We start from the raw sequence: 24,849 nt of genomic DNA, 5'->3' as shown, positions 1-24,849 counted from the left end.
CTATTGGGAATGTCTACTGGAACATCCCAGCATCTCCAAGTCAAGATATTCCAACTGGATCTAACTTTTCACTTTCTTTTTAATGGTACCACCTTTATTTCCACAGGTCCAAAATCTTGAAGGCATTCATTATTCCTTCATATCTTGGGCTGTGTTTGTGTTCATTCGTCCACGAGTTGTCTCGAGGATTGCTCCCTTCCGGCCCATTCTCATTACCTTCCCTCAACTTCCACCTGCATCAGTGTCTGCAACAGCATCCTAACTGTCCTCTGCTGTGAGAGATCAAGAGGAATCCTTACAAAACCCATCAAGGCCAACATCCAGGGGGTTGGAAAGGCCATTTGGCCCTGTGAGGTGATGTTCATGATGGCAGTGGGAGATGGGAGAAGGGTGTAGGCCAGCCCAACAGAATGTGTAAAGAAAACACACATGGTTTATACAGTTCTGGGCAAGACCTCACACTTCCTTCCTGAGGTCAGTTCCTCTCTGATTTGGTATAAAACAGTCATAGGACCTGGAAGAACAGCTGTCGGTCTCTCTCTGTTGAGCCTGAGCTCATTAGGAAGTGCTAGCACCCACAGCTGGATGTGGACAGCCAGGCTGCCCAGCGTCTGGTGCCTGTGACCCTGCTGCTGTACTGCTGCCAGCTCTCACTGTGCAAACCAGGGCTGCATGCCTGAGAGCCTTGGGAATCTTCACTCATGTGTATCCTACCAAAGGCAATGGGTAAGGATGTGGTGAAGGAGGTGGCCTGGACTCTAGATGCCATACAGGAGAGTGCTCAGGTGCCCGGGCCCTGAAGCGGGATGATACCAAGTTCAAATTCCTGCTCAGCCACTCTGGTTGCTTAACTCTGTAATTAATCTCTCAGAGCAGAGTAGGCCACTCACAGGAAGATGCTCAGCTTCCTGTGAACTCCCAGCTGGAAAGAGTACAAAACATCATTGAAGATATGAGAAGAGGGGGAAAACCAATTTGCCTAAACTCCTCACAAGCAAAATATTGTACATGGAACAAACACTTGGGCAAATTTCTGAGGTTGCAAGAAGGTGAGATCACCATGAGGTCCCCTAAATGCCTTCTAAAGTAGGGGCACCCACTTAGCCTAACCATAGAGCCTTGGGTTTGTGGACTGGGGCAGGAAAGGTTGGGGCCAGAAGGAAATAGCTCAAGACAACAGAGGGTAAAGCCACCAGCTATCTTCCCCCTCTCAAACTCCTTCTTAAATAATTGAATTTGTAGGGACACCAACTTATAGCCTCTAAGTCTCAGTTTTCTCATCTTTGAAATGGGGATTATGATCCTATCTCACCAGGTTGTTTTGGGAATTACATGAGACATACACAAAACTTTATTCAGCATAGTGGCTGGGCTATTAATGGAATGCCTGCATGTTTCCACATGAACTCCAGGCCGGTTGTCATATGCACTGGGAGTGTTAATATCTACTTGTTTATAAGCACATGAGAGTTAGCAGAGGGGGTAATAGGTCATTAATACACATAAGACATGTGGCTCCTTCATTCTGTTGAAGGCTCAGTTACTTACTGGTCTATTATTTCAGGATGACTTCCTTTTTGTCTACAGTTACAGGTATAAATATAAATAATACAAGGAGATTATATTTTCTGACAGCTGGTGGATCATATCTAATTGCTTCATAATCTCTTCACCTGAAGGGACCCAGCTGGCCAGCCCCTGCTCTCTCTGAGGGAATAAGCATAAACCAGAGTGGGTTTATGATTATAAACTATGGCCACTCTGAGTGAGTCTCACAGTTGTTGACTACCAATCCTGGGCACCAAAGAGAACTCCCAAACGTCTTTATCAATGGAAGGGACTTGGGGCATTTTTTTTTTTTTTTTTTGGCTTGAGGAAGATTGTCCCTGAGCTAACATCTGTGCCAGTCTTCCTCTATTTTGTATGTGGGTCGCTGCCACAGTATGGCTTGATGAGTGGTGTAGGTCTGCGCCTGGGATCAGAACCTGTGAACCCGGGCCGCCAAAGTGGAGTGTGCCAAACTTAACGACTACACCACGGGCCAGCCCTATTTGGGGTATTGTTAATTTGACCTTGAAACGGAAGGAAACCAAGGGAGTGAAGATGGAAGGCAGAGGAGAAAAGATTACGGTTGCATGATTAGTAAGTGGCATAGCTAGGACTCGAACCCAGGTTTTTACCTAGGAATTTCGTTGTTTAAAAAAAAATGTGGATTCCAGGGCCGGCCTGGTGGAGTAGCAGTTAAGTTCGTGCGTTCTGTTTCGGCGGCCTGGGGTTCGCCAGTTCAGATCCTGGGTGCGGACCTACTCACCACTCATTAAGCCATGCTGAGGCAGCGTCCTACATAGAAGAGCTACAACTCTATAACTATGATATATAACTATGTACTGGGGCTTTGGGGAGAAAAAGACAAAAAGAGGAAGATTAGCAACAGATGTTAGCACAGGGCCAATCTTCCTCAAAAAAAAAAATCTGTGAAAAAAAAAATGTGGATTCTGACTCATGATGTCTCAAGTGGGGTCTGAGATTTCTGTTGGTTCTGGGACCACACTTTCAGTTGCAAGAGGGTTAGTGTTGGTAAAGCATTTAGAACAGTTTATGGCATGTAGTTCCTGATTCTATAAATGGTAGTTATTATTGCTGTTGTTTCTATTACTTGCATTCATTGAGCTACATGTAGCTCTTAGAAACTGGGAAAGGGCATTTGGGTTTAGATGTCAGTTTTCTGTGAAGTTGATTGGCTCAGATCAGCGACCTAGGGTTCAAAGACTGATTCAAGTAGGCTGGGTGAACTGACCCACCAAACTTTGAAGACACCTACAGAGCTGAGGACTAGACCTCAAGGCAGAGTGGAACAAACATACAGGAGAACATAAAAAAGCTGCCTCCTCGGTGCGGCAGCAGTCACAGGGTGCTGCTGCAGGATGGGGCTCCTGCTCTGTGTGCAGCAGGCAGGCTTCCTGCTCTAAGACTGGGTGTGGGCCTGGCATGGAAGCTCTGGGCCCTCAGAGGATGAGTTAGTTCTCTTCAGGCAAAGGTGGGTGACACAGAAGCCACGAGACACAGAGAGGTCTCGAGATAATCCAGCGTCTTGCTACTCAACGTGAGGGCCTTGCCAGCAGTCACTGCCTCACCTGGGAATGCCCTAAAAATTCAGAATCTCAGTCCCCACCCCAGACCTAGTAAATCCAAACCTGCATTTCAGCAAGATCCCCAGAGACTCATATGCACATTACAGTTTGAGAAGCACTGCTCTGAAGGAGTTTCATTACAAGTGGGACCACCGCAGGGAAAGAAGCATCCAGATACAGCAGAGAATGAGCCCGCTGGCTTCACAAACCACACCCACACCACAGCCACAGTCATTGTTTATCATTACCATTATTAACAACAGTAGCAACAGCAGCTGACATTTGTAGGACGGCTTACAGTCAACGAATTGCAAGTCTTTACATTCCTTTGGTTTATAGGACAGGCCTATTATTTCCACTTTGTGGATACAGAAAACCAAGGCTTGACGAGACTGAACAATCAAATCTGAGGTCCCCCAGGAATGGCTCTTTGAAACTGCTCCTAAAAAATTTATTTTCAACATAGAAGCCTAAATCAAAGTTATTTTATTATCCCATGGGTCACTTCATAAATACATGGTTTCTCATTAATTTTTACTAACTAAGGAGACTTAATAACAATATTTTTAAAGCAATGCAGGCTTTTAATTCCAAAGTGATAAACGTGCAAGAATGATATATGTATATACGTATATATATATTTTTTATTCAAAACCACCAGAATTTATGTCCAAGTAAGCACTAAGTGGTCGCCTTTGGGTACTATATATGGGTAGCCCTGGGTCCTTCTTTGGTGCTGATTCAGAGTCTGCCGCACTGTTGTGTGGACCTCCCACACCTTATGTTGCTATCTCCAACACTTAGCAGAGCGCCTGCAGAGAGGAGAGCTCAGCAACTGTCACCTAATGAACAGATGGAGAGATTGACAAACACAAAGGAATGGGACACAGCCTAGGGCCAAAGAGACCCAAGACCTGGGGCCCTCTGTGGAGAGGGCAGAAGGTTCTAGAAGGGATGTGGCAGCCAGGTCAGCAGATTCTTCCTCAGATAACTGGTTTAATCTCTCCAAGTCCAGACATTCAGGGCAGAAGCAAGGAAGAAAAGAATAGGAAGTCCTATAAAGGGACCATTGGCAAGGCTGATCTGTGTTCCACTCTTGACAAATGAGGTGTAAGTCTGCTTTGCTGAACACGTCTGTTTTGGTGCATCCGCATATCCTTCCCTGCCCTTCCTCTGTCCATTTCCCTCCCTTTCCCTTCTTCCATCCCTTTTTCCCTCCCTGCCTTCCTTCCATCTTTTCTCTCTTTTTCTTTTGAAAGGAAAAGTTTGCACTAAAAAATTCCAACTTTCTCACAGCTGAGTTAGAGAAGGAGAAAAAGGGATGTGCCTGTGCATTACCCAACTGAGCTAGCTATGAAGACAAGAGCGACCTTCTAGGCAGGTGAGTGCTCTCTGCAGCTGATGTGGCTTGGAATCATGAGAAGGAGCAGGTGTGGATGGGAGAAATAAGCTCTGAAGGCAAGAGGCAGGAAGAGCTGCTGTCTGGATCCCTGTTGTCCTGAGCTTTGCCTTGACCCAAGGCCCACCTGCAGCTCCAGGCAGACCCCAGACCAGGGCACACTTCCCAGCTCCACCTCCCACAGCCCCCTCCATACTCCCTCCTTCCTGCCAAACCTGACCCCTTGCTAGACTCCCTCCCCAGCTAAGCCTTTGTTTTTGCTATTTCTGGAATGTCTTCTTTGCTCAATCTCTATCTTATTTTGTTTTTTTTTTTGACAGTGTCCTAATCACTTTATATTCATTAGATTCATTCATTTTATCCCATTATAATTCTCTGAGGCAAGAATCTGCATTGTCCCCATTTTACAGGCAAGATGATGAAATTTAGGAACAGAGAAGTTAAGTAATCTGCCCCAGGTCACATAGCTTGTATGTCGTAGATCTGGAATTTAGGTCTGTCTGTTACCAAAGTGCACACTCTTAATCACTACTCTTTGCCTCATATGTGTCACGGTACAGTGTAACCACATGTTCACATGTCAGTCTCTCTGTCAACTAAATCACCAACTCCTAGACATTAAGAACACTGCCTTTTTTCATTCCTGGCTAGAACAAAGCCATGTAAATGTTTTCCATTTTGTGCTATATTACATTGTATCTCCTAGAGGTAGACAAGAAACAGGGTAAGAGCTTGAGTCTAGTTTGAGACTCGCTCACATCATGCTTCTGTGACCTCCGGATTTGTGACCATTTAGGACTTGGTTCTTAGATGCTCTGTGTCTTGGTTTCCTATCTCTATGTCCATCTCCACCTTTTAACAGATTGTGAACCTCAGGACTTAGGGGAATTGTTTATTCTTTTTCAGTCCACTCCCCTCTTCTGCCCCAAAACAGTGCCTAACAAAGTGTCCAGCCCACAGTAGGCACTAAGTTGACTACTCAGTGAGTGAATGAACTTTATTCTCTATGAAACTGCCTCCCCCATTTTTAAAAAAACTGAGATCAAAAAGGAAAATATGCCACTTACCTGTTATGGTGAGAGAGACACAAAGTTACACTATGCTATGCATATAGAAAACTAACAAAACTATTAGGCTGGAAAGAGTGACAAAGGATATTGAAAATAGAAATGGAGGTTGGGAACTTACCAAGACCCTGTCTATGGAAAATGTGAATGCTCTCTGGAGCTTTTCCAACCCAGTTCCTGAATATGTAACACACTTTCAGAAGATCTAACTTGGGCTTTAACATCCCATTAGCAGCAAAAAAAAGTACTGTATATATTACAGGTTCAGAACACAACCCATTTGTGGGTTTGCAACTGAGGTGTTAAAACACTTCAAACAAGGACAAAGACCCAAGTGCACACAGTCTCATCAGACTGGAGCAAAGCAGCCGAAACAAGACTTTAGCCAACTCAAGACCCTGAGGCCTCTAGCCTTTCCCCTTGGATAACTCTGAAAGGCATCCAGCGAGTTCCAATTTGGGCAGGGGTTTGTTTATTCTGCTTGGTTCAAATCAGGGCTTCGGATCCCTAATGGTTTTCACATCCCCAAAGGTTTTCCACATTTGGGCAAGATCTATGCTTTATGGAAGCCCGAGGAGGCCCTGCTCCCAGCCCTCTGGCTGGGCAGACTGTGCCAAGAGTGCTCGAACGCCCTGACTCCCGGGGAAGTTTAGCAGCATCTGCCCCTTGGCACGAGCTTGGGGATTTTCACAATGGTGCTGTGTTGTAGTAAAAATGCCTCCATTCTTAACCAACTGTAATTTTTATTACATTTCATTTTTCTCCTGGTGAGGCTAGATTTTCAAGACTAGTCTTTTTCCTATAACCGTGGCCCTGTGCCAATGAAAACTACATGGGCTCACGCTGGCTTCTGTCCCTTTATTTTGAGCGCACCATTCCTAATCTGTGAATAATCATTCAGGTTTGTAACTGCCACTCTCCTTCCAACAGAGGGTGACCCTGCCTCCAGACCCTAACATGGCGCTGTGGGTCTGACCTTCCTAAAATTCAACCTGCTTAAAAGCCTGCGATGGCTCTCTAATGCTTTAGGTCCAAATTTTCACCTCTGCTCTCCAAATTGTAACCACACCTACCAAATTAACCTTTACTCTCTTGTCCACCCACTAGACTGTTGCTGAGAATCATTTCTTCTTTGTTTCCCAGGCACTGCATTCACTCCCACCCTGGCACTTTGTCTCACGTGCTTTTCCTGTCGGGAACAACTCCTGTATCTCCCAGGGAAAGCCTGCAACCAGGAGCCGGTACAAGGATGACCTCTCTGTGTTTAAAGCCCTGTCTCCTTTGTCCCAACGTCCAGCCCAGCCTCCTAAATCCATGAACTGAAATCCTGGATAGCATGTGTGAATCCCAGAAAACAATCCAGGGGTCCCAAATGTAGATGCCTGCAGGGCCAGGCAGGTGAGAAAATGAGACTGGAGCTGGGAGGGAGACAAGCTGGAGGTGGGGCCAGGTGTAGCCGGGGAGGAGTATGAAGCTGGTGTCTTATCTGGGGGGTTAGGGTGGGTCAGACCCAGCCCACAGGGCCAAGGGAGAATGGTGGCCCAGGGGTGCCAGAGAAGCCAGAACTCTATATTTTAATGCAAAATTTCCCAATTTGTAAAATACTGCAGCTGTCAAAGAAAAACCCACATGTCCTGGATATGGTCTATGAGGGAGTTTTTGCTGCCCTGGTACAAGTAAGACACTTCTACGACTCAGTACCCAGTGAGTTGCTGTGGGTAAGGGGAGCGTTAATAGTCCCCCTGGGCCTGGAGGGGGAGTGTCTTCAACCCCTCTCTCTGGGTCACATCACAAGATGCTCTTCTACACTTCTTGGAATACAGTCCACAGATAGTAGAGAGAGCTGCGTTACTAGGCCGTGCCTCTTGTTCCCACCTCCTCAGAACAACTACACAGCACTTCAGCCAATCCTATCTGGGTCTCTATTTCAGAATAATTATTTATTTTCAGATTCAACATCCATGACAGTTTTAAATGTAATTTGGGGTACTAAGAGGGCTGGAAGGGACAGTACAGGTGGGGCATCTCTAGTTTATTTTTATCAGAATCATCCTTTTGAAACATAAATTTTATTGTGTCACTATTGCTTAAATCCTCTGATGGCTTCCCATTGCTCCTAGAGATAAAGACAAGGGCCCTTAACAAGAGCCTGTATTATCTAGCAGCTTGTTTTCCCTCTCTGTGCCTTAGTTTCTTCTTATGTAAAAATGTCAGTTTTAAATTAGGTAATACTTTAAAAAACACTGTCACAATGCCTGGCACACAGTGAGCACCCAATATCTGTTAGACTTTGTCATTCTGATTTCTCCAGACTTTACTGATGAACTTCCAGCTCTCCACACTCCATCCAAACCTCAAACTTGCCATACTCTCTTCTGCCACTGGGTCTTTGCAGATACTTCTGTCTAGAACTTGCTTCCAACCCTATCCATTGGACCTTTAGCCCTCAGCTGAAACATCAAACGTCCAGGTCTCAGCCTGTAGACCATGGCTACAATTTGTCATTTGTTTTTGGAATTACTTGATTCCCTACTGGTCTTTAAGCTCCATGTGGGTAGGGACAATGTCTGTTCTATTGTTGGTATCTGGCAGTGCAAGTATTTAATAAACAGTTGTAAGGTGAATGAATCTCCCCCACCAGTGGCCTGTTCTTGGTGTGTTGGGGTATGATAACCATGGGGAACAGGGTGTCCCCCAAAGATACAGAGGAAATGGGGACTCCTCTCCTGGCTTGAGGGCTGGAGAGTGGAGATGCCCTCACTTCTTTGCTCAGGAAAGAGACCTCGGGGCCTCCAAAGCAGGAATAATGCAGAGACTCAGGGCCACCTCCTTCCTTCTTTTCCTTTTCTCTACAACAGTGTGGGCCCACTTTGCAGAGATAAGACCCTTAGGAGCACCTGCCAACTGGCCCAAGGGTGTGAAGGCACATGGGCAATGATAAAAACAGACCAGAGGGAAATCATTCCATGGCTGTCCTCACTGTGGGCCAGTTAATACCTCCCAACCGGGCAGGACTCTCCTGCTCAGAGGCCAATGAGGACCAAAGGTTTAAATATGCCTTATATGGCTCTCAGACAGTCTGTCTTCTGTCACATACCTCCAGTCACACGCGGGGCAGGGCTGCAACCAGCCCAGATGACTTTTGTAAAGGATTCTTGAAAAATAGTCACTGCTGGTAAATTAATTTGGATGTTGGTGATGCTCACTGGATCAAATCAAATGGCTTCAAATGTTTCTTTCTGGTTTTAGTACAGATAACTGTGTGTTAGCCTAGACTTGTGTGCATGTGTTCATTTATTCATTCATTCACTCCAAAAATATTTTTTGAGCCCCTTCCATGTGCCAGGCACTATGTGGCTTTCTTTGCAGAGAGGAATACATTTGCTTGGTCTGTTAGCTAATAAGAGTCCCTTCTACCATTTGGTTGATTCTGTGCTATGACTACTCAACTGCAGATGGGAAGACCCCCCTATCTACCTTCAAAGGTGCCCATATCAAGGAATGCTTGAGATATCCTTTAAGTCCTTGGAGGTCTCTAAGTCAAGGAGGCAGCAGGTATGCAGGAAAATGATCAATTTTGTAGCCAGATGGACCTGCGTTCAAATTGGGGGTTCCATGTTGTACGTATATATGTATGTACACACACACACGGCTCAGGACATAGGCTGAAACCTGAGCGGGAGATAAAACTGGAGGGTTTCCTAATGGTTAAGAACTTGGATTTGGGAATCAGACAGGCTTGGGAAGCAAATGCTGGCTTGGCCTCTACTGACTAATCAACCCCAGTTAAATGTTTTGGTTCTAGACTTGCTAGTCTGTAAGCCCAGACCTTGTGAAGTGCCAGGGTCTCTGAAACTTTTTGCACTCTCTGTTCCCCTCCATGTTCCCAGATGATCTACAACAATATCTGTTTGAAATGGATTTTATATGTCTGCTTATTAATGCAAAAATGTGACTCTGGGCATAAATGGGGGTAAAACACCCACCACTGAAACCAAGGGTGTTTCTGGTGACTGTAAAATACACAGGGAGAGCCTCAGTGGGGTTGGAGCATATATTTGTTCAGGCCCTCATAGAATCACTTGTGGGATTAATATCATAGACATCATTTTTTAAAAAGTTTGTTGTCATAATGAAATACAGAGTTAAAAGACTTAAAATACTCAACATGGGTTTCCAGTTGGCAAAACATTTTAGGCTTTCTTGAAGACGGTAAAGTATCTTCTGTTAGAATTCAGCCCATCGAAAACTAAACACTCTTAAAATGCCCTCTTACTGCTTTAACTGTACTACTAAGTTTTTTATGATTTCTTGGTTTTAAGACTCAATTCCAACAGAAGTTTAAATAATGACTCAGACTTTCTTGAGATCTTCTCTTTTTTTCCTCTGAAATATTTGCTACTGACCCACATGTTATTATAAACAAATTATAAGCGTATTCCATTATGTTCTATAAATGTTCCCATGGACAAGAATTTTCATAGGTCATTTAAATGAGTTTTTGTTCTTTAAACGAATAAACAATTTAAAAACACTCAAAAGGACTAGTTACATGTACTGAAAAATCTCATTTAATTTTATTGTAATGAGTCATGTATCTTCATAAAAAAGTATAAATTTTAACTTGAGCAGTAAATTTTGTACCAATCATAGATTTTTAGACACGGCTCCCAATGCCAGGAATAAACACTTAGCATCTTTTCTACCCAGGAGGGAAGAGAGATGATATCAGCAGAGAATAAAGTAGAAACAACAGAAGCTTCATAATACAGGTGGGGGAGTGTTTGCCTTGGTTTAACAGGTGTTCTCATTTCTCCAGGCTCTTAAATGGTTTTAGAAACCTCAGACTTCACTCAATGTGGTACAGGGACTTCCCTCTTGAGCCCCTACATCCTGCGCTTATTTCAACTATAACATTTATACCATCCTAAAATTGCATGCTTATCTGTCCATCTCCTCCACTAGCAGGTGAACTCCTTGAAAGTTAAGACTATATCTTATTCACTGTTTTATCATCAGGGCCCAGCACAGTGCTTGGCACACAGTAGATGCTCAACAAATCTTTGTTAAATGAATAAATGAGTGAATGAATGAATGGCCTGATACATGAGCCGTAAGGAAAATCTAACTAAAAACTGTACATAGGGGTGGCCTCCAGCTTCCTACCAGGAACATTGCCTTAGCAGCAGCCTCCTAAATGCCTCCAGTTCTCACAGCACCATCCCCCCATCCACCTCCCACACCAAACATACTCACCTGAAGTATCAGAGACTCTAATACAGTAGGTTTGGGGGTGAAGCCCAGAAAGCTGTTTTTTGGACACTCATGCTGGGTGATTCTGATGCAGGTGGGCTAAGGATGATGCTCTGAGCAGCCCCACCCCACACTGCAGCCAGATGGATCTTTCTAAAAACCCCATCTGATCACATCACACCCTTCCTTACAACTTGTTAGTATCTCTCATTACTTACAAAGTAAAATCTAAGCTCTTTATTATGAAATATAGCCCCCTGGAGACCTATTTTCTCCCACAGCCCCAGTCCCATGCCTCCCGACTTCCCTTCTGTACTCCCCAAGCTTTGGCCAGAACAGCCTGGTAGACAGCAGTTCCCTGAACACATCATGCCTTTTCCTGTCTCATACCTTTGCACCTGTGTGCCCCATTCCCTTTGCCAGTTACCATCAGCACCTCCATCTGTCCCCAGCCCTCCAGAGGGAGTTTCCCTCATCAGTCAACACTTCAGGTCTCTATTCTAACCCATCAGGTTACTCTCTTCACAAAGCCCAGCTGGGATCCACCACAGTGAGAACAGGAGATTATGTTTTCATGGGGCAGCGAGGGAGCAGTGGATGGGCTGGTACAGTTAGAGGGGCTCTGGATCCCTAGAGGCAGCAGGTGCGTGGAAGGAGGGGAGAGGAGTTCAGACAAGGAGTAAGGAATTCCCCAGAGATAACCCTGCAACCATTCCAGGACCCTGGTGCTGATAATGGCTTTTGAGACATTGGGTTTAGGGCCAGTGGGTTAGTCAGTGGGTTTAGGGCCCACTCTAACTGACTTCACCTTAACTTGATTACATCTGTAAAGATCTTATTTCCAAGTAAGATCACATTCATATGTACAGGAGGTTAGGACTTCCACATATCTCTGTCAGGGGACACAAGTCAGTCCACAATAAGGAAGAAATTAAATAATGCAGATAAAGGACTTGGTGCATTGCCTGGAACACAGTAAGCACTCAACAGGCTACCAGGGTTCAAGTACTGACTCCGTCACTGACTACCTGTGCACCCTTGGGCAAGTTTCTTACGGTCTCTGGGCCTCAATTTCCTCATTAGTAAACAGTTCCTCGCTCACTGGATCATTGAATGGTCCTCAATGAAATCATGCATGCAAAGTACTTACAGCAATACATGGCACCCAGCAAGAACTAAAAAAATGTTAATAAGTATTACTATAATTCTACCCAACTCTAAACCTCCCCTGTGCCCAACCTTCTCTTTATAGATGGAAGAGTTTAAACTTCAGAGATAACAGTAATGGGGATGCCATCTTGAAAAAATTCAAAAAAATATGGAATTCTTCTACTTGACCCTCCTTCCCTCCTCCAAATATACATAATTGTTTTGACCCAAGAAGCATCATGTCTCCAGTAATATTTGAGATAGGTGACTTTGCTCTCTGCTGGCACTTTGGAGAAGCTCCCCCTGGTTATAAGCAGGGGTGTGGAGTCACTTCTCAGTCACACCTGAGCATGTTTAGGACATACCTGGACATGGAGCCACACTCCTTGGTCACACTTGGGCATAGAGTCACACTCCTAAATGATGCCTGACCACCTGCGGTCTCAAAGCAGAAGGCTTTTGTCCTGTGCCCACCAAACTTCCTGGCCCCACGAGCTACAGACCCCACTTTCAACTGAGTAGACCAGCACTTTATGAATCCCTTGGAGGTAGTAAGGGCTACCTCAGTAGACCTGAAACCTAATATTACATTTTCTCTGGAGTGAGAAACATTATCTCATGAGTTGAAGACTTTCAGATGTGATCTTTTGCATTCTTCCCAGAGGTGACACTGCCCTAGGCCACAGTGGGCAGTGAACGAATACTTTTTAGTCGATTAATTGGTAGAGAAACATACCCCAAATTACATTAAAGCATACTTTTAACCATCAAGAAAATAATTTCAAAGTCACAAAACTAGTTAAGTCAGAGGATTTCTTTAAATAAACCTAAATCTTGGAATTAGAACTATGCATATGCCTTTCTTGCCTGGTAGGCATGTAAAGGGTAATTGTTTTGATTATGAGGAAGTCAACTAAGACAGCCTTTATAAACTAAATTATTTACGAGGTACAGTCACATAGTTCAAATGTGTGTATATATTCCTATTACAACTTCTTGTTTTTATACTCAAAGATATTAACTTTAGAAAAAGACACAAATAGAATATACTTATTGCAGTAAAAGAAAATAAGTTGGAAATTTATTAGACCTTTCTAGCAGAAACAAAATATTTCCTATTTTCAAATAAGAACATTAAATCCGTAGGACATTTTTTGTTTTCATATTAATATTCTATTTGCAGTCTATATGCGACCGATAACTTTAATATAGCTATTCGATATACACACATACACACACAAACTGGTTAAAAATGAACAGCAGAGTTTTCTATTACATAATCTAAATATGGGTAACTAAGCTTTATCCTGATTATATGTAAATATTTAATCTTTTAATTTATAAACTTATTTAGCAACAATTTGAGAAGGAAAAATTGAGTTTAATGTCCTAAATTTATCATATTGGCTGATACAATATGCACATTTGAAAACACTTAGCTGCCTTATATTGAAACATCCTCTTCCTCATCACTATTTATTTTTCCAATTTTGCTATTCTACCGTTTTACATTATTATCACTTATCTCCCACTTTTCTCTCCCTTTTTACTTTATCTTGCTTTTATAATTTTCAGTCGGTAGTATATCGGAACAAAAGAGGCAAAAGCAGGTAATGGTTTTAGAAAATGACTTGCTGATTACTGAAATCAATAGTTCTTTCGACTGCCACTGCTCTACGGAGTTGGTCTGGAGATTCTAGCAAGGTTAATGAAGAGGGGGAGAAGGGAACCCAGACGGGAAGTAGAAAGATCTTAATTGTATTAAACCAGTGGAAGTTGCTGACAGGATGGTGTAAGCTCCCCATTTTCTGTTTTGAGACAGCACACCTTTGTAAAGAAGGGCACACCCTTGCTGATCAATGCCTCATATCAGAAAATGTTTCTCATTATTTGGCAAACTTTCAACTTAGTAGACAGACCATCCTTGGTGGTCCTGAAGGCAGAAAACCAGGAATGTTTGTGTACTGTTGGCTGTCCTTCTAGAGCCACCCATACCATTGGAGGTAGGCAAGCTCATGGAGATGTTGAAGAGTTAGCAGAATCCTGTAGACTGTGGTAAAGCTGCAAGGCTGCAGAGCTTTGACCAATCAATCCCCGAGTTACCACTTCCTGACTTGTGAATACCCTGGGAATAATGAACAATTGGTTAGACATTTCTCCTGCTATCTCATCTACTGCAGGCTGCTCCAACCCTCATCTTGTAATCATAACCGTTCCCAGAGGACAGTTGACTTGGTCCATCCAGAGGTCACATGCAAAACTATCTGTCTTCATATTTCTTTTTCACAACCTCAGTTCTTTCTGACATCTTAATAGACCTGGGACCAAAGACCTTACATAACACGTTCCTCCTCCTTTTTAAATTTTTCAGTTCATTTTTTTTGTGGCAAAATACATATAACATAAAATTTAGCATCTTAACCATTTTTACAGTTCAGTGGTATTAAGTACATTCATATTTTTTTGTGCAACCATCACCACCATCCCTCTCGAGAACTCTTTTCATTTTGCAAAACTGAAACTCTATACCCATTAAACAATAGCTCCCCATTCCTCTTCCCTCACCAGCCCTGGCAACCACCTTTCTACTTTCTGTCTCTATGATTTTGACTATTCTAAGTGCCTCATATAAATGGCATCATATGGTATTTGTCTTCTTCCCTCCTCCTTTTTTTCTGCCTTTCCCAATTCCATTTAATCTGCTTCAAACATGATCTCTCTCACGGAAGAGGTCAATCTTTTTGAACTTTTCCTTACTTTTTCCCTCGGGGAAAAAGAATTTTAAACCTGCCCTCCTCTCTCTTCCCTTTTTCATTCCATTTATAAGCCTCCCACTTAAAAAAAAAAAAAAAAGGAAAAGAAAGTTACTGGGATAATAATTTTCTGATTCTGTCATATCGGTATGAGTTTCGAAATGGAAATAACCATAACAAAAGAACTACAGATGCCAACATTTAAAATCTCTGAAATGGCCCAAAGTTCTTTCAAAATCTCCATAAAAGTTTTAATTTAACTCTCTACTCATCTTAATTAAAATTATTTCCCCTGAACAAGAGATATCTTTTAACTCACTTGTATTGCTTTTTTCTTGGAGGCTGATTCTCAGTGTTCTAATAATCGTGTTTTTCTTTTTCTTCCAGGGGAAGTGTGTGGATTTCAACTGTGTTATGGGTTAAAGAGGTTTTTGAGGACTAGAGTCTGCGAACCAAATCATAATGTTTAATACTCTTTCTCCAGGAAAGTGTTCTAAGTTCTACACAGTTCCTGAGAAATGAACTTCTGGACTATAAGCCACTTATAAACTGAGGATCGAGTGTGTGTTACACACTTCCCACAGATTTTCATTAGTGATACAGAACTGAAAGCTATCAGCCAACTCGATGCCCCAGGACACACAGTGAAAAATAAAAGAAGAAGACAACCAAGTCACAGCAGCCAGCACGTCCTCCAGACCCCCTGCCAGAGTATATGGCCAACAGAGTTCAAAATCCAACTAGTCAATATGCTGAACCTATAGATTATATAAATACTCCATGAATTCAAATGCCCATACGGTCTTTTGATGCATTTTCTTCCACCACATGTTGAAGAACAATTTGACTACAGCACATATAGACTTCGAAAACCATAGAGACGTTTAGAAAGGGCACTGAAATTGAAAAGGAAAGAGAGAGAGCAAGCCAAATCTACAGAAGTAAGCCTGGAGCAGAAGCCAACCAGCTAATTGTATTATTCAGCAGAAGCTACTTTCAGAGGGATATCAGAAATGATTGAAGAGCTGCAAAACAGAAAGTTAAAGAAACACCCAACTCTTGCATAAAACGCCAATTTAAAAATAACAGATTAGCTGATGGTCCAATGAGTCTCAGAGATGGGAATGGTGATCTGTGAAGTTCTGATCTGAACAGGGAAGTGCAAATAGCAATTGAAATCAAGTTACTATCAGAGCAACAGATGAACTAACCAGCAGCCTCCTTTTTTCTCCTCCAAGATCTGTGTAAGACTGGAGGCAGCCTCCCTTGGTCAGGAAGCCTGGAGATCTGTTCCTTTGCAATTAATAGAGAAGAAAGTAAGGTGCTTTTATTGACTTTTGTTTGTTTGAGGTCTCACATTTCAGTCTAGGCCATTTATCATTCCCTCTCCTCTTTCAACACTTATAGCCACTTCCACATTATTCGTCACTTAACTCTCTGCAGTCTCATATTATTCTTTGAATACTTGATGCATGCATATCTGGCCTCCTCATTAGGGTCCTAAATAACTTAAGGGCAAGTAAATTGATTGTACGTCTTAGGATCTCCCATAACACCTACACAGTTTTTCGCACAGAGTGGGTATCTGATAAACACAGGTTGATTAACTCACAGGATGAGATCTTCACATAGAGTCACAAGCATTGAAGCAATGCCAATTCCACATGCCAATCTCAGCCCAACTTCCCAGGAAGAGCACTAATGGAGAACGTCAGCTTGGCAGCCACTGGGAGCCACATCAGAGTAGAGAAATCTCGAATCCTGTGCATAGGGGAAATGCTTACCACCTAGAGACTAGAAGCTCCGTGAAGGCAGGAACTATGTTCTGTTCCCTACCCAGCACCTAGCACCTAGTAGGGGCTCACAAAACATATCTTGAATGGATGAAAAACAATTGAAACCAAGTTTCTCCCTTTTAGTCTCTTGGATTAGTGTTCCCACATCTTGTGTTTTCCTTCATTCATCATTTATAACCAATCCACAAAAATTAAGGTGACTTCAGACAACAAACCAACATGGCACCCACATGGTACACAGGGAGGTGTGCACCTCCTCTCAGGCCTGCCCAGGGAGTGTGTGGTGGGGTGCTGGTGGGGGAGGTTGAGGATCAAGGAGGAAGGTCACTGGCCTGCTAGCTGCAGGTTTGGGGCTTGCTGTGGAGTGACAACAGCTGCCCTCCTTGAGAGAAATGGCCAGATGTCAGATTGAGCTCTTGGCAGACCCTAGGCAGTGGAACGCTGCTCTGCGTGGTCCCCATCTGGCTGGCAGCTTCCTGCCAGGGAAGACTGCCAAATGGGTTGTGACAGCTGTGCAGTGCACAAATCTCTGAGGTTCTTTGGTGCATTGCCATTTCTGACCTGCCTGTCTGCTACTCGTGGGAAGTAGCTGGGAAGTTCCGATGCTGAGGGACTCCATTTTCCACTGACTTTCATTTTTCAGCAGGATGCCTTACTATCTTGTCTGTTTTTTTTGTTGTTGTGAGGAAGATCAGCCCTGAGCTAACATCCGATGCCAATTCTCCTCTTTTTTTTTTTTTTTGCTGAGGAAGACTGGCCCTGAGCTAACATCCATGCCCATCTTCCTCCACTTTATATGGGACACTGCCACAGCATGGCCTGACAAGCGGTGCGTCCGAACCCAGGCTTCCAGCAGCGGAGCGCACGAACTTAACTGCTATGCCACGGGGCCGGCCCTATCTTGTCTTTTAAATGGGAGTCATTGGGAGATAGCCTTTAGCTTTTCTGCTCAACATGAACCTATTAATTCTGTATAGGAAGGAGAACTATATTCCACTCTGTTCCTGACCACTATTGGTTTTCACTGTGACCATATGACAACACTTGTTTATGAGCATCTTACAGTAATTGACATCTGTCATGGACTACCACTAGGAGAAACCACCTGCCTGAATAATTTTTTTAAAAATTAAAGATAGCCTTTTAACCATTTACTTCTTTTGAAAAAGAAATTTCAAAATCTTAATGCTTAATATCTGGAATGTTTACACCTTAAGGGATTTTGATAAAGAACTACCTTTTTACATTCTCTTAAAACAGCTACCTTTATTTAAAGTTGCTGATAAGTGAACTCAATTTGCCATCAAGAGATGCATAAATGTTAACTTAGATTCTTTTCTGCATTCAAAGATGAAAAGTTAAAAGTGAAATTTCAGACATTACCTTTCAGCATCATTCGTCCAGTGGATCCTCCAAAAGTATTGAGAAGGCCACTTCTTGCTCCTAAAGATGTGGTTGCTTCTAGGAGAGAACCGGTGATGTACTGAGATATGGAAGTCCTTTGGAGGGTGGCACGATATTCACAGACAGTGTCTTGGACACATTGCTTTAAGCATGGACCAATGCTAATCCTTTCATCGGCTCTCTCAGAGGCTGGGAGCTTTGTGAAGAAATGGAGAAGAGATCCAATTGTATCTTCTGTTTCTTGTCCCCTTCTCACTGCATTGTAGATCTGTGAATAACACAAAGTACAGGAAGTATTCGTCTAGTTTCTTAGAAAAGCAAATTAACTTGTTGACAAAATGCCAAGAAGACTTATTAAGAAAGAAGGCTCCATCGCTCTAAGCACAAACACTCCAGAGCACTGGACTCATGCATTAACCTGAACATTCTACAGACACCATTTATTTGGAAAAGCTATGTGTAGTTATGAAATGGGCCATTCAAACAACCCTGCTATCAAACAGAGCACTTACAAGTTGCACCAACCAAAAATATATTCAGCTCAAATTTCTCCTCCTTCTCCTCCTCAGCAGAGCAAAGGTCTTGTGCAGAGGGACAAAGGCAAACCTTTCCTTGCTGTCTTCTTGGGGTCTCCTGAGTGACTGTTCCAGGTCTGTCTGCCTCCAAGGAACACTTCAGCCTGACATTCATGAGGAATCTTTTCTCCATGCTCAAACTGAAGTGAGGATGCGAGGGTCATGGGGAATGAGAAATTCTATATTTCTCTCTTGGGCATAATCCTTCAATCCATCAGCTTGGATCAAAGTCTTTGAATTCTTTTTCCTCTTCCTCCTCCCTTACCTCCCTCATCCAATGAGTTGACAGACCCTGCCCACTCTTTCTGCTCCGTCTCTGTCACTATCCTGATTTCCTCTTCCTTTATCTCCTGAATTCACCAAGAATTATCTCAAGAAGTTTGGACTATTAGGACAGGTTCCCAACCATAATTCCAGTCCATTCCAATGCAGTCGTTCAACACGCATTTATATAGATCCTGCTCTGTGTGGAGCATGGCATTGAAAGATGTGGGGGCATGTGTTAAGAGTAACACACACCTCTTGTGCTGCAGGATTTCACAACCTAATTTAGACGATGAGGCCTGAAAATTATGAGGTTTGACATTATTGCGAGAGGTTTGGAGCTCTGTCAAGGTCTCTGGGAAGCCAGAGACTTCTGGGTAGTGTATAAACAACAGGGAAGTTAATGGGTGAGTTGGGGCGAGTTAATCTAGCTTTCTGATGGTGGAATAAAGGTTTACTAGTTTGCGTTATCTCCATCATGCCACCTTGAGCACCTTGCCTTGGTTGACTTGTCATTCATTAATCAAATCAACAAACAGTTACCATGTGTTTATATACAGACAGTCCCCGACTTACAATGGTTTGACTTAACGATTTTTTGACTTTACAATGGTGCAAAAGCGATACGCATTCAGTAAGAACTGTACTTTGAATTTTGCTCTTTTCCCAGGCTAGCAATATGTGGTATGATACTCGCTTGTGATGGTCAGCAGCGAGCCGCAGCTCCCAGTCAGCCACGTGATCACATGGTTAAACAGCCGATATCCTTGCAACCATTCTGTACCCAACCATTCTGTTTGTCACTTTCAGTACAGTAGTCAGTAAATTACATGAGGTATTCAATATTTTATTATAAAATAGGCTTTGTGTTAGATGATTTTGCCCAATTGTAGGCTAATGTAAGTGTTCTGAGCATGTTTAAGGTAGGCTAGGCTAAGCTATGATGTTTGGTAGGTTAGGTGTATTAAATGCATTTTTGACATGATATTTTCAATTTACAATGGCTTTATCAGGGCATAACCCCCTCGTAAGTCAAGGAAGATCTGTACCAGCCATGGGTCAGGCCTGGGTAAATAAGACAGCTTTTCCCCTCAAAGAGTTCACAGTCTAGTAAGGGAGACAGACAGATAAGCAAAGATCTCAGGGTGCAAATGGAGGTCACCTCTTCTGGTGACATCAGTGACAGGCCAGGGAGGAGAAGACCCTCCATGCCCTCCAGGCCATGTAGACACCCCCATGATGCTGCACACTTCAAATCTCACCTTAACCAGGGCCCATGGGCACTCAAGAGGACCTCTGTTGAGTTGTTCTAGGTCCTTAGGAGACCCTACTATGTACCCAGAACCCCCCTGATATTCCAGCTGCATTGACCCTAACTTGATTTCTACTCTGCCTTCCTCTGCCTGCTGGTATATACTTTCCACTTGAAGGCAGAGTGCGAATTCTTAGCTTTAATTCTCTGTCACTAAATTTCTGGTGGCTAATGTGGCCATGGAGATGGTGTGCTGGGAAAGAAAGAGCCCAGGTTTTGGGGCCAGGTATGTGGAGTTATACACCTGGCTCTGCCTTGACCAGCTAGAGACCTGGTCATGAGCATGAGCAAGCTGACTTGAATGTTAGAGACAGCTTCCTCTTTGGTAAAATGGGGATAATGACATCCATTCTTAGGAATGTTGTGGGATTCACCAAGACAATACATGGCAAGTGATCAGCCTAGTGTCTAGAAATGGCACCTACTACTATTGGGAAAGAAGAGAATGGACTCTTCTATCCTCAAGGAACATCAGGTAGTTGTATAACAACAGAGCATAGTCTATGAAATTCACCATGGAGGTTATACCCCTGCTCTTACATGCTGCTGGATAATATCATCCTAACCTTATTTGGGTATATTGTGAGGGCAAACAGGGTAGAGAGCTGCAGAGCTCAGGATATGCTTTTCTTCTCTCAGCCCCAAGTCATACAAGCAATCTCTAGCACACTGAGTCTCAAACGAGTCCTTCAGAAGTAAACGCTCTAGATGTTCAGGGAAAAGAACCTGCTGTGAGGTTTGATGGCTAAAGAAGGCTTCAGAGGGAAAGCAGATTTGAGCCTTGGAAAACAGGCACAGCTCTAATTGGAGCAGCTGGGGGAGGCACATGGTAAGCAAGGGTGAAGAAGCTGGAAAACAGTGAACTCATCCTAAGGACAGTGAGCAGAGCAGGGTATTTAGAGCAGGGAGTGAGTGTAGGGAACAACCGGGAAATTAGAAAGGTCAGTTGGCCTGATAAAAGACAGCCTTGAATGTCAAGTAAACAGGTTTAATCCATCAGAGGTGGGGAACCCTTCACTTTTTTTGTTTTTAGCAGATGAATGATGCTAAAGAGGTTTTATTTTACAAAGATGAAGAGGCTGACAGTTCTTAGTTACTAACGGGTTGACCTACTTGCTTTACTTGCCAAGCTGCTCCATTGGCTCCTTATGCCCTCACTCATTATCTTATGCATTCCAGTTTCCACATCATGCCTTCAGAGATTCCTAATGTCTCATCCAGTCCCTTATCCAGCTTTCCCGAAGTGTTTTCCTCAAATCTTTAGATCTAGAGTGATTGCATGAAATAAGGACTCCTTGATCATGGAAGTTTGAAAATCTCAGTACATATTTCTCCTTTTGAAGATTTACCTTGCATATTAGAATATTAAAGACAATTAAATGGGTCAGAGCAGAGCCAGCCCTGATGGCCTAGTAGTTAAAGTTTGGTGCTGTCACCACTTCGGCGGCCTGGGTTCGCTTCCCAATCGTAGAACCATACCACCCATCTGTCAGCTGCTATGCTGTGGCAGCAGCTCACATAGAAGAACTAGAAGGACTTACAACTAGGATATATAACTATGCACTGAGGGTTTGGGGAGGAAAAAAAAAATAGGAAGACTGGCAACAGATGTTAGCTCAGGGTGAATCTTTCCCAGCAAAAAAAAAAGGATCAGAGTAAAGAAATCTATTTTATTTTGTTTAACTATGTGTTTGAGTATTTCTCATGTTATTTGACTATGGATTTTTTTCTTAAGGACACAGCCTGTGAATGTACTGTTGTACGAAATAATTTGTTCTAATCAAATGGCCTTTTCTTATTCTCATTTCCTTGACCTTTGTGGAATCTTTGAAATAGATAATCACCTATCTTTCTTGAAGTTCTTCCTCTCTTATCATCTCACTCCTCCATCTCTGCCTTATTCAGTGGTTCCCCTTCCTCCTCAAGCCTTCAGGACAGTTATAATGCAATAGAGAGGTGCCAACAAGTGCCTAACATAGGGGGTCACAAATTGGCTGGCCATGGGTCAGATTTATCCAAAAGACCTGCTTCATCTGACACAGTGTTTTAAAATGAGGAAGGTTTACAGACACATCTGAAGTTACAGCATCTCCTGAAAAATGGGATAATCTGGAAACACTGAGCATTCCCATGTGGTGTCAAATGACTAGACCTTCCCCCCACTGAATGGGGCATGAGTTCTACAATTGGCGCTAGTCCTCACCGCTCCCTAGTAATCACACCTGGCCAATATCTGGTTACCATTGGTATATGTGTTTGTGAGCCTTGCCTTAATTGGATAGGGACATGGCTGTAGATACACACAATAAACATGTACTGAGCTCCTCCAAAGTGCTCTCTGTGTGCTCTTCCCTGTGCTAGTTGCTAAGGATACAAAGAGAAAGCCATGGTCTCTATTCTCAATGTCTATAAATGCTATGTATATCTTAAGTAATCATTCAGCATTGCTCTCAGCCACCTGTTTCTAAGTCCTCAAATTTGTTTGAAGAAATGAGAGATGAACAGCTCTAAGAATAAAGTTCTGAGCTGCCATCACCATTGCTAACACCCCCTCCACAAAGAACCAGAAAGAGATCAACAGGTTCTACTAAGTTCTGGGCTAACACATGCTAGTCATACCAATACTGAATGAGCTGAGTTCAAGTTGCTTGTTGGAAAAATGCTGAAATGTGGATGAAGTGGTAGATATGGCAATGCTCAGGCAACATGTTAAAATCGGGCTATAACATCTTGTTAGATCATCCACTTAAAAAAAGCAATCATGGAAAATCCCACATATATAGAATAGGAAGAGGCAGTAAAGAACGGTCATTATGAGTGTGGCTTTAGAGTGTTGGTTTGAACCCTAGCTCTCCTGCTTCACAGCTGTGTGACCTTGGACAAATTGCTTTGCCATTCTGTGCCTCAGTTTTCTTTTCTCCAATATGGGGATATAATAGTATCTGCCTCATAAGGTTGTGGTAAGAATGACAAGCTTTGACAGACGTAATATGAATACAAGAGCACCTGCCACTTAGTAAATGCTCAGCATTTTGGTTTTTATGACGATGGTGACAATGATGACTGTGGTAGACTATAAAAATGGCCATATGTTATTTCCTTCACTGATTCCGGACCAGCCTTGTGATTTGCTTAACCAATGGTAATTTAGCAAACGCAGTGCAAGCAAAATATTGAAAAATACTTGTATGTTGGAGCTTGCTCTCTCTTGCTGCTTTTGGGAACTCTGCAACAACTGTCACGTGGCGAAGCTAGAGCTAGCTCGCGGAGGAGAGAGACCTTGACCCAGTCACTCCTGTCACCTTGGCTGATAGCCTGCCACCAGCCAGACACATGGGGAGCCCATTCCAGATCCTAGATTATCCAATTGCCAGTCCAACTGCCATCACAGATACATGAGAAAGCCAAGCAGAGATCAGTTGATCCAGACTGGGAGCACCACCCAGCCAATTCACAGAAACATGAGCTAAACAAATGATTGTTGTGAAAAGTCAGTAAGTTTTAGGAGTGCTTTGTTACAAAGTAAAAGTTAACTGACAAAATGATGAAGTATTGGGCACAATGATAAGTATTTACTTGCATGAGATTTGAATCCACATATTAACCCTATGAGGTTGATTCAATTTGCAGATAGGGACAGTAAGCTAGAGAGGTGGAGAAATACAGTCAGCTTTACACAGCTAGTAAGAGGCTGAGCCAGGGTGAAAATCTGGGTTTGTCCAACTCGGTGGTTTAGCTTTATCCATTTGTACATGGTCACACCCAAAGCTCAAACAGCGGGATTCAAGAAAACATGATTATTTGGCAAGAGGTTTAAATCATGTTTACATGGCTATTGTCATTGTTTTTATTCATGATAATTCCTTTCATGGTCATCCTAAATTACTTTTGAAAATAGTCAAGTTATCACTAATGAATGACCAAATACGTTTCCTTTATATGGAGATTTATAGTTTTAAGTTACAAGATGAAAAATTATATAAACTCTATCTCACTTGATTAATGTGGTAATAGAAGGTCCTGAAAACTAGACAGACTACTGCTCTATAAGGGCCAATATCTTTTTTGAGACAAAATCAGCATGTCACAACATGGCATCTAAGCTTGCTAAACAGATATGTGTCCATTAATTCATTCAACAATTGCTTTATACTTAATAAGCACATATGTTGTGTCAAGCCCAATTGATGGGGATCCAACAGTGAGCAAGAAGAGCCTCACTTTAGTGGAGAAGGCAGACAATAAATAAGTGGGACAAATAATTTAATTAAAAATTGCAGACTGTTATATATCGTCAAGATATATTTTGGATATAGATTCCACAGGACTTGTTGAAGTTGGTGGGAATGAGAAAAGGAAAGGAGTCAAGGTTTCTACATTTGGTCATTGTTAAATTCTTAGAGATTTAAGATTTATATATAGAGCTATAAATCAGTGTTGCAAACAGCGCTCCTCATGACTCCTATGTTTAACAACCACTGTGAACTGTGAGTGGGTCCTCCCTGTGGAATTACGCCACTCCGATTATGGCAGATGCTGCGTTTGAGCTGAATAAACTTGATATTATGAAGTTACTTGCAGAGAAGCAAGCAGTGCTTAGACAATACTTAAGAAAACATTTGCAGTTCCTTGTGACTCAAGAAAGAGGGATGCCTTGTAGAAACCAGCACTGGGACATGGAGTTCAGACCCAAAACAAAATAAAACAAACATCCAAGGCTGAAGAGAACCGGGGTAATTCAGAAGG

At 42.8% G+C, this 24,849-nt stretch overlaps 1 protein-coding gene across 2 annotated transcripts in view; it reads right to left on the bottom strand.

Annotated features, from left to right (window-relative positions):
* Nucleotides 1-24,849, bottom strand: part of PLCE1 (phospholipase C epsilon 1) — a 323,176-nt gene that overhangs the window by 159,936 nt on the left and 138,391 nt on the right. For both annotated transcript variants that reach the window (XM_058543567.1, XM_058543568.1), the window contains exon 3: nucleotides 17,932-18,220. In XM_058543567.1, coding sequence (XP_058399550.1) covers nucleotides 17,932-18,220 — 289 coding nt within the window. The remainder of the gene's footprint in view (nucleotides 1-17,931; nucleotides 18,221-24,849) is intronic.

Source organism: Diceros bicornis, chromosome 6 (assembly GCF_020826845.1).
Source record: "Diceros bicornis minor isolate mBicDic1 chromosome 6, mDicBic1.mat.cur, whole genome shotgun sequence".
NCBI classification, from domain to species: Eukaryota; Metazoa; Chordata; class Mammalia; order Perissodactyla; family Rhinocerotidae; genus Diceros; species Diceros bicornis.
Note: the sequence above shows the minus strand (reverse complement) of the source record. Positions and strands in the feature narration are given on the sequence as shown.